We start from the raw sequence: 10,980 nt of genomic DNA on the forward strand, positions 1-10,980 counted from the left end.
TCCCGCCGCCACCGCCGCCGAGCGTTTCACCGCCGCGCCTGGCTTCCAGCTTCGGGCCGGAACCGGAAGTGTAGGAGGCGGGGCCGGCGGAGGCCAGGAGACCGAAAAACGCGGCCGAGCCGGGAGCCGGGAGCCGGAGCCACAGCCTGGACCAGAACTTGGCCGCCTCCTGCGCCGCCGTCTCCCGCCGCCGTCTCCTCACCGCCGCCTCGCGCCGCCACCGCCGCAAGCTCGGCTAGCGTGGTCCGCGGACTTTGGGTGTCCGGGTTGAAGGTCGGTCCGGACGTCGGAGCAGCTCGGCTCCCGGACCGTCCGGGCGGCTGCGGGCGCCGCCGCCGCCGCCGCCTCGTCGCCTCAGCCAGGCGTTTTGTTCGCAGAGACGCGAGAGGCGAGCGGAGCTGACAGTGATTTTGACAGTGATTTCAACCCGCTTTTGTTGTTGTTGGCTTTTCGTTGTTTGGTTCCGTGTTGTGCGTGTGTGTGGCGGTTTTTCCCTCCGTGGTACATTTTTTTTTAAATTGTTGTGCTTTTTTTTCTCCCCCAAACCCCTTGAACGTTTTTTGATCCAACCCCCCCACCCCCCCGTCTCGGGGCTTCCGAATATGTTTTATGACGGTTGATTTTACACCAGGAGGTTTGTCTCTGAGGAAGACCCGGGGAACTGGATATCTAGCGAGAACTTCCTACGGCTTCCCCGGCGCCTCGGGAAAATGGGAGCTGCTGCAAAGTTGGCGTTCGCCGTCTTTCTTATCTCCTGCTCTTCAGGTAGGTGGAGGAGCCGGCGCGGCGGGGCTGTGGCCGGCTGCCGTCGGCCGGGCAGCTCTCTGGCGGCCGAGGCTTTCCCGCGCCCGACTCCGCAGCCCCGATAATCTGGAAACCTCCATGAATCCCTCTTGTTTTGGGTTGGTTTGGCGAACTGATAGATTGAGTGCCGTGTTGTTGTGGAAGTGAGAAAGTCATGGTTTGTGGCCATAACACTCGATGACAGCGCTGGTTGGGTTGCTGTTAAGCCGCAAATACCACAAGTGAAAATTTATGTAAAGGTTGAGACCCAAAACGAGTATTCCGAAATGTCATTTAGCCTAAGCTTTTCCAAAACAAGGGCCGGTTCTGGTCGACATCTAATTAGTGCTTCACCGGTGAATATCGAGACAGAGATCGAGTGAGTTGGTGTTTAATTTTGACTGTGAGAAACAATGCATCCTATCTGGAATTTAATCTAGGTCTCCTCGCACGTCTTCTCCAACTTCATTGTCCAGTCGTGTTAAAAATAGTTGGAGTTGTCGGAGTATTAGCCGTAACCCCGTGCAGAAGAGGTGTGCTGCTGTGTGTTGGTGTGTGCTGGCGTTCGCCCACCATTTGGGTGCTCTTTTCAGCCGGGGATTCTGCTTACCTACCGATGACTTCTTTTCAACGTCTCGTACCGACGCATTGTTTTCCGTTCAGAACAGGGCACGTGAGATTGTGCTCACTGTTAAACGGGGCTGTTCTTGTGAGATGTATTTTAGCTCGAGGTTAGGAGAATCCTCTGGCCATTTTATATCTGAAAAAAAAAAATTGACTGTGAGGACGTTGTGTGGCTGCAACCAGTGGTTGAAATAAGGCTAGGCTTTTGTACTTGAAATTCTGGAAATGCCCACGTCTAGCTGCAAGGTGTGCGGATGCACTTAGCAGGAGAGTTAGTTCGAGGAGGAAACACTTCAAAAGTCACAATGAATGCCTTCATTGTAAATATTCAGTGTATATCTACTAGACTGTGATCAAGAATAGGGGTGGGGGGACAGTTTGACAGGTTTCGTGGTTGTGTCGTTACCTCCTATGTCACAGGGAAATTGGAAGGTGCTAGGCTTTTCTTTGTGTACCTCTGTGTTGTGTGTGTGTTGTGTGTGTCCGTCTTCCCCACCCCACCCCCGTTTTAATAGAATCTTTTGTAATGTATAGAATTTTGCTGAATGGTACATTTCCTTGTGGTTAATAAATGGATAAAGTCTAGTCTTATGTCTGTAGTGGTATTGATCAGTTCCGGGTGGGCTGAATGTGTTGTGAAATGGCGATCATTGCCAGAGATTAACCGAAAGAATCATGTCTGTTTAAATGGAAGAAGGAACATGCTGAAGGCAGGCGGACAGTTCTTTTTGTGCTCGGTTTGGAGAGCAAGCTAAACAATGGTGTCTGAAACGGATGAAGGCTTTGATAATGTTAAACATCTTGCTTTTGTGAAATGACTTAACCCTGTAGTTTCTGACTTCCATCGTACTCTTTCTTCCCCCTGACCCTCTGGGTCTGGCTGGTGAACTTTAGGGCAGAGCTCCTTTTTTTCTGATCTGCCCTCGAGGAGGAGGGGCATCATGGCCACTGATCAAGGGACTGTAGACATTAGTCTTTCCCAAACCCACCTGAGTCTCATTAATTGATGAAGGCGGTGATTCTTGAGCAGACCCAAGGTATCACTGATTGGAAAGCAGGCTGACACTACAGATCTTACTGCTTCCCCTGCTTGCCTTGGGAGTAAGAAGAATTGAGCAGTAGTTCCGATCACTATTATTTTCTCTGGGCTTGCAGGTTAATAGTGAAAATTTTGAAATAGAGTGGTTTTGTTGTTACAGAACATATAGGTAATCCATTGAAATAATTTGAAAAGCTATACTCCATACTGATACATTAAGATTTTTTTTTTTTTTGCTTAAAATGTCTGATAAGTCTTTAAAAAAGGACTTTGTTACAAGGCAAATGCACTCTGAAAAAGTGTGTATGTGTGTGTGTGTGTGTGTTTTCTAATTGATTTTTCTGTGTAATGTGTAATCTGGCACTGGAAGCAGAGGGTGGCTATTTTTATTAGAATTAAGTAATTTACTAAATTACCGGTTTGTTTCTGGGTATCTGACTTTAAAATAAAATCAAATGGGAAACAGTAGTAAGGAACGTGTTTATTCTAGGTGTTCAGGAAAGACAGATCCTTGCTGTTTTTTTTTTTAGTGTTTTGTGGTCTGGTTTTTTTCAGCTTCCATCCCATGGTATGTGCTGTGGAGACTGATTATGCAGACTATTCCTGTAGGAGATGGCCAAGTGTATAATTTCCTCCTTGCTCTCATTCCAGGAGAAACATTTCAAGTTTTGCCCTCATCCTGGAATGCCTTCAGATTCCCTATGATTTTTAATTTTTTTATTCCTCTTTATCCTTCTTCAGAGTCTGTTTCAAAACACAAATCTGCTTCTTACTTTTTGAAACATCATGGTTAATTTGTGTCTGTTCTCACAATTTGTTAAAATGTGAGGATGAGTTTAACATTGCCCAGTTTTGAGGTTTATCCCACCTAGGGTGCTAAAGTTCCTGTGGTATTTGAGTGGCCCACAAGTTGAGGATTCTTTTTTTTGGATCGTGTGTGAACTGGCAGCAGCATGGTCAGTATACTCAAGAAAGGAGCAGAAATAGAGTATTGATAGCTAGTATCACTGTGTGGCTGGAAGGAGAGTTGATAGGACAGCCCAGGACTTCTGAATGTTGGCTAGCAAGTGATAGGTAGTAAGTTCTTTCTTTCTTTCTTTCTTTCTTTCTTTCTTTCTTTCTTTCTTTCTTTCTTTCTTTCCTTCCTTCCTTCCTTCCTTCCTTCTTTCTTTGGGGGTGGATTTCTAGTCTTAATTATGTGTAGGTGTGTGTCTGCATGTGGGTATGTGGACTTGAATGCATGGAGGTCAGAGGTGTTAAATCCCCTGGAATTAGTTCTGAGCTGCCTATGTGGCTGCTGGGAACTGAATTCTAGTACTCTTAAGTGCCAAGTCATGTCTCCAGCCCCAGTGCTTTGTTTCTTAAAGGCAGAAAACTCTTACACGTATGTGATCAAATCCATAACATACAGACCAGATGAAAACCAAAACAAGTTCTCCCTCTCTCTTACCATTTTGAATTTTTTTGTGTTTATGATCTGAGCTAGTGTTTTTTCTCATGATGGAGTGGTTTTTGTCTCTTGCCGGAGATATCTGGAGAAATTTTGGTCCAAACTTGGGAGGGGATGCTGCTGGCACCTAGTGGGTAGAAGACAGGACAGGATACTGTACAGGACGGCGGCTACCACAACACAGAGTTACGGAGCTCAAAATGTCAGCAGTGCTCAGATTGAGAAACCATTTTTTTTTTTTAATTCTTAAGCTTTAAAAGCATTAATATGAGGAGTGGGCTGGAAAGATGGCTCATGGTTAAAAGCACTAGTTGCTCTTCCAGAGGTCCCGAGTTCAGTTCCCAGCAACCACCTGGTAGCTCCAAACCATCTATAACGGGATCTGATGCCCTCTTCTGTCATGTAGAACTATAGGAAGACAGCGTTCTCATATATGTAAATAAATACATTTTTACAAAAAAGCCTCACTGTGTTAAAGAGCTGTGGGCTCCCTCCTATTGAAGTCAGTCATCAAAGTGTTATTAGTGCAGGAGGCTGGTGATCTCCAGGTGACCCTGTTAGAGTTTTCATTGTCTTTTAAATTTAGAATGATTGAATTAGGAAAATAAGTTCTAGTTGTATGTATTGTTCTTTTGCAGTGTTTTGCTGACTGTTTATGAAGACCGATGCTCATGGACATGACGAATGAGTGGTCATGGCATCATGTTGAGCTATATTTGTTTTTGATCTGGTATTCTCTTTCATAATACTCACCTCTTAGGATCTTTCCTTTTTATCCTTATTGACATCCCAGAGCTGCATGGCTGTGGGCTGTGTGTGCTAAACTTGGTGCTTGAAAGGTTTATATCATGCAGATATAATAAATGCATTCCCTGAATGATTCCAAGGGTATTTCTTGTTTATCTAACTTTAACATTTAAAAATGATTTCTTGAGTGTATCATTTTTTGAGAATAATTAGCTGGCTTTTAGTTATGATTGCTCACTTAGGACACACCAAGTACTATTCTATGGTCCCTTAAAGACCTTTATCCTTTTTAAGGTTAAATCCTGATTGTAATTAATAAATACCTGGTTTTGAACTCTAGGTTAAGAAAGTTAATCTAGCTAGGCAAGATGAGAATCACAGTGACACTCTTAAAATATGTAGTATAACACCATTCATAAGAGAATCCAGAATGTTTGAGGCTAGTCTTTTTAAAAAATTATTTTTGTTATTTTTAATTATATATTGATATGTGTGTCTGCATGTGGGTATATGTGCATGGTTTGGAGTTGCAGACAAGCTGTTGGCTTCATGTGGGTGCTAGGAATGGAACACTGGTCCCCTGGAAGAGCAGCCAGTGCTCTTAACTGCTGAGCTATCTCTCCAGCTCCTTCCCCATCTTTCCCCACTGTGTTTTCATTTGCTGCATTTTGGACTATCATGTATGCATAATACATATACACATAATACATAGTGTCCCTCCCTGGTTTTAATTTCGAATCAAATGGTTTGAATTTCAGATTGTTCTTACTTTCTTTTCATACTCAGAGTTTTCCTTAACTCTTCGCTGCCTTTGAAAAATCTTTTATTGTTATTCATTCATTGTCTGTTTAAGCCAAGATTTGACTAGACCTGTGAGTGGATTTATTGCCACTGATGGGCCCATATTAGACTTCCTCTGCGGTAGATTTAATTCTGTTAGGTTATAACAGTCATGTCTAGACAGAACATTGATTTAAAATTGACTATTGAAGATGAAAGTTCCAGGAATAGAGTATAGAGGAAGAAGGCAAGAAAACTATTGTAGATAGCAGTTGACATTCTGTCATTCTTGACCAGATTCCTTAGTCACTTTCATGGATATCTGTGCATCTAGTGCTTATGCTTTGTGTAATACAGGGACTTAAAAGAATTATGTTCTTTTCTGAGGTTGAAATTTTTGAACTGATAGAATGGTCAGCCTAGGAAAAAAATTTGAGAGATTTTTATGCTTAGTGAACAAAAATGTCCTTGTGGTTATACCTGGGTTCTGGTGCTAGCTCATCTTTCAGGCTTTCCTACCTAAACTCTAACATCTTGTCAAACAAGACTAGCTAATTATGTGTTTTTTCTCCAAGCTACTACTTAGCCCCCCCCCCCCCAAACTATTCTTATTAAGAAAGAAATTTGAGGCTGGATATGTAGTATATATGCCTGTAGTCCTATCACAGGGTAGACAGAAGCAGGGATATCTCAGCAAGTTCCAAGTTGGCTTGGTTTACATAGTAAGAACCTTAAAATTCATTCTTAAAAAAACAATGAATGAATGAATGCCATTCTTGCTTAAAACTTTCACTGACTTAGTTACCTTAGCATAGTGACATATACAGGCCTTCATCATTTGTTTTTTGCCTGCTTTTTCTAACCTTGGTATAGTGGTTAAAGCTATGCATTCCATACTTAGATTTCCTTGGTTTATACAGGGTTCACATCTTCACCTTTGACCTCATTTTCTTGTGCCCTGTTTTTCTTACCTACAAAATGGGGATATAAATGATGCCCACTTTAGAGAGTGGTTTGATAAAGAAGTGGCACGTGAGCACTAGTGGATTTAGTTGTTTGTTCTGAGATGTTTCACTGTGTAGCTTTGACTGGCGTGGGAAACTGTGTAGACCAGGCTGGCCTTGAACTCACAGAGGTCCACCTTCCTTTTTCAGGAGGGTCTGGCAAGCTCTCCTACATTGTTGTCAGTCTTCTTTCTCATGAGTTCAGTGCTCCAGTCATACAGACTCAGAATGCGGTGCCTTGAGAGTTTGTGAGCGTTGTTCTTCCTCCTTTACCTGGCTAACTCCTATAATTTTTTTAGGACTGAGAAGTGCTATCCTTAGAAATATTTTCTCTGCCACCTAGCCACTATTGAGGTAGTAGCTTTTTGTTCAGTCACACTTTCTGAGTGACTTTAGCTTCAGTAATTGCTGCAAATGTTCACTTGCCCATTTTCTCTTTAAACTACAGTGCTTACCTTGCTTTTTCATTTCTTAAGAGTTTCCCTTTAACCACAGATTGAACTAGGTGTCAACCCTGGCGCACAGTAGGTGATCTGAAAATGTTTATTTAGTGATTGAAATGGAATTTCTTTGCATGATTGGTGCATACATTTCCTTTTATATTATTAAGTGCTGAACTCAGGTTAGATGGCCACTTAAAGCTTTCTAATTCTTAGGATTAGTTGGCAATAGTGACATCTTATTAAGAAAAAACGTTTTGCTAGTGATTGTTTTGATAAACTAAAGTTCTGTTCACTTAACATTTTATTAGAATTTCAATTGATTAATTGAAATTAACATTTTATTAGATTAACATTATTAGAATAAAATTAACATTTTATTAGATTTCAAAAGATGCTTCTATATCTTCAGGTTCAGTCATGTTCATAAATTTTAAACTATAATCCACAATGAGAATTATACATTGTATCACAACTTAGTTCCCATGTGTTTCTATGTGTATGTCAGATTAAAGCTTCATGAATTACTTACTGTGTATAGGAAGGATACTTTTATTTATCTTTATATTCTGTTTCATTTTTAAAAATGATAAGTATTAGGGCTAGAGAGATGTCTAAGCAGTTAGGGCACTGGCTGATATACCAGAGGACCTAGATTCAATTCCCAGCACCCACATGGTGGCTCACAGTCCTAGGGGATCAGACAATCTCTTTTGGCCTCTGTGGGCAGCAGGCTTGCACTTAGTATACAGACTTATATGCAGACCAAACACCCATACATATAAATAAATTACATTTAAAAAATGTTGAGTATGCTCCATTGAGTCAGTGACCAACTGAAGGACTGTCATTGTTAAAACACTGATGTAGTTCATCAGTTCCCTCGTTCCCTTTGCCCTGTGCTGTCTGAAGGAGATGGAAGAACGTACCAGAAACCCACGTGCAGAAGAATATGGCCATAAAATTAACCTCTAGCAGAGATTGTGAGCCAGTGAGTGGGGTAGAGAGCACACTGTTCAGGGGAGAATTTGGAGTTGACTTTCTCAACTCTCTTTTCTCTGGCCCAGTTGTTTAAATTAGTCTAATTCTGTTTTAGCACCATTTTGAATTTGGGAGATTTCAGAGTTTTTCACTCAGGAAATGCTTCTTGCAGAAATTGGTCCTAATCCTGGGAATACAAGGTCTTAAAAGGACATTTAAAAGAATATTTATGGAATGTGAAGGAAAAGCCACAAAAGATCTTCAGAAACAGGTGTTACTCGATCATGAACTTGAGAATGACTGGAAGACAAGGTGGGATGGAGGATTTCTGACCTAAACCGAGGGAAGGATTGGTATGTTGAAGAATGCTCTGCTTGCTTAGAGAGATCCAGTGTCAACTGAAGACATAGATCCAGATGGAAGAGTAGGAACTGAGGTGAGGCTGGGCTGGATGATACAGGCCCTTGTATGTGAAGATGAAGTTAGACGAAGGCATTACTAAAAACAAGTAGTAAAGAACTAACAAGCCAGAAGTAAGTAGAAACATATTGTATGTGTCTTAGGTGGCTGTGGATTTAGATGGCAAACGTGAATGAAGATACACATGTAAATTTAGAAAAATAAAAGGGCACTAAAATCCATGAGAAAATGTAATGATATTTTACAAGGGGAGACCCTGATGGATCTATCTCCATGTGTTGTCTAGTAATGATTCTGAGCATTAATGGCTTTAAATGTTGGTGTTAAATAATAGTTACCGTCTAATAGTTACAGTTTTACTCTTATTGATTATCTAGATTATGTTTTTAATGTTGTGGGGCATTTTATTACTGCACTACTGTTGTCCCCAAGTAGACTAAGGTGTGTGATGGAGTTTGTATGTGTTATTCATGATTGAAGCCTATCTGTCTCGCAGGCCATTCTTCTGGCCGAGATTCAAACAGTTCTTCTCTAATTGTCTAGAATATTACTGGGTATAACTTTATTTTTCAGTGTTGCTGAAACAAGCACATGCAAAGCAGAAAGACAGGAACTAGAAGGACTGGCTGCACATGTGGGGACAGATTGTTTAGAACATGTCAGCTCTTTATACATTATAATAAAATATGCCTCTTACAAAGCCTTCATTCCTAGTTAGGATTACTGATTTTTAAAATTTATCTTTCATAAGATTGATACTAAAAACTAAAAACAAAGCAAAGCAAAACAATACAAAAAAAAACCCCACTTGTCTGGCAGTGGCACATGTTTCTGATCCCAGCACTCAGGAGACAGAGGCAGGAGAATCTCTTTGAGTTTGAGCTCAGCCTGGTCAACAGAGCGTGAGTTCCAGGATAGCCAAGGCTTCACAGAGAAACAAAACAAAACAAAACAAATACTACAAGTGTAGTGGTTCACTCATGTAATCCCAGAATTTGTGAAGCTGAGGCAGGAGGATTTCCATGATTGCAAGGCCAGTATAGGCTATATAGTGAGTTCTGAGCCAGCTTAGGCTTCAGAGTGAAACTCTGCCTCTACTCTACTTCCAGTAGGAAGAAGAAATCTTTTGTTCACATCTTTATGAGTTTTAGGTGGCACATCACATTTGTAATCTAACACATTCCAAGATGGCTTGGAATAGATGAGTTATTAGAGCTTGGCAAGTTTCTAAAACTCTGAGATTACATTTTCAAATATATAAATCAAGTTGTATTAAATGAAATACACTCTGTAACATAGTAGCTGCTTCAGAATAACATTAACATATGTTTGTAATCTTTGAGTCTAGTTTTAGAAGGACACAGTGTTTAAGATATTTAAAATATAGGTTCAGTTCTTGGGAGATATTTTTAAATTTTTAGTTAAATTACTGAGCAATTATAGCAAAATAATATTCTAACTATACAGCCAAAGGAAATGTAAGTATAGAGTGCCAGAGAGTTGCTACAATTTCCTAGAAGCTTTGGCTATAGCAGTTTTTGTTTTTGATTTTAAACCAGGTTTTCTTGTTCTAAGCAGTCCTCTTGTAGCATAGTCTGAGGTAGGGGAGATTGCAGTGAGTTTGAGGTCCTCCTGTGTTACACAGTAGCAGGCCATCTTGAGCCACACAGTCAAACCCTGCCTCAGAAAAACAAAAATAAAAACAAAATATGAAGGTAAATCTATCTCAGCTGATGATGGAATTTAAAATACTTTTCTTGGACAACTATGTTTAAATATTAGGTATTTTTCAGACTTTTTTTTTGCAAAAGTAAATTTGAAAGGCTTCTCAAGTCTTTTAGGTACCAACTACTTATGTTTTAAAAACATAGTTGATATATACATACACACACACACACACACACACACACACACACACACACGTCATATAGCCTAAACTGTTCTCAAACTTACTATGTGTCTGGGAATGGTCTTGAACTCCTGATCTTTTTGATTCTTTCTCTACAGTGTTAGTGCTTTTTCACCTGATTTATATGTGTGTGCTCCATGGAGAGTGTATGGAGAATTCTGTGAGTGTGGATGTGCACGCTAGTGTGTGTGCATGTAGAAGCCAGAGTAGATCTTCGTGTTTCTTCCTGTGTTGTTGTCATCTTTTTTGCTTTGAGACTGGGTGGGTTTGTCTCACAGTGACCCAGATGCTCAGGTGTGCACTGTTATCTTTCAGAGATGCTTTCTGGCCCGAGAGCTCTCAGGATCTGTCAGTTACAGCCCACCCCCACCTGCTGTGTGGAGGTTGTAGCACTTGCAGTCATATGTCAGGCCCTTTTGCTTGTGGAACAAGCTCTGTTACCCACTGAGCTGTCTCTTCTGTCCTACTGGTTTTTGAATTTTAAAAATAAATATTTTGAAGGGGCTGTAGCTCAATTGGTAAAATGCTTACCCATGAAGCATAGAACCATGAGTTCAATTCCCTAGTGCCACAGAAAGTCATGGTGCAGGCTTATAATCTACTCCAGGTAGGCAGGAGGATCAGAAACTCAAGGTCAATACTTGGCTTAGTAATGACTTTGAGGCTAGCCTGAGCTACAGGAGACTATCACCAAACAAAACATCACTTTTATCCATCTATCTATCTATCTATCTATCTATCTATCTATCTATCTATCTATCTATCTATCATCTATCTATCATCTATCTATCTATCTATCTATC

General features: G+C 40.8%; 1 protein-coding gene across 2 annotated transcripts in view; it reads left to right on the top strand.

Annotated features, from left to right (window-relative positions):
* The first annotated feature begins 225 nt into the window (after positions 1-225).
* Positions 226-10,980, top strand: part of Acvr2a (activin A receptor type 2A) — a 76,866-nt gene continuing 66,111 nt past the window's right edge. For both annotated transcript variants that reach the window (XM_026777095.1, XM_005346388.3), the window contains exon 1: positions 226-765. In XM_026777095.1, coding sequence (XP_026632896.1) covers positions 711-765 — 55 coding nt within the window. In that variant the 5' untranslated portion in view covers positions 226-710. The remainder of the gene's footprint in view (positions 766-10,980) is intronic.

Source organism: Microtus ochrogaster, chromosome 4 (assembly GCF_000317375.1).
Source record: "Microtus ochrogaster isolate Prairie Vole_2 chromosome 4, MicOch1.0, whole genome shotgun sequence".
In the NCBI taxonomy this organism is placed as follows: domain Eukaryota; kingdom Metazoa; phylum Chordata; class Mammalia; order Rodentia; family Cricetidae; genus Microtus; species Microtus ochrogaster.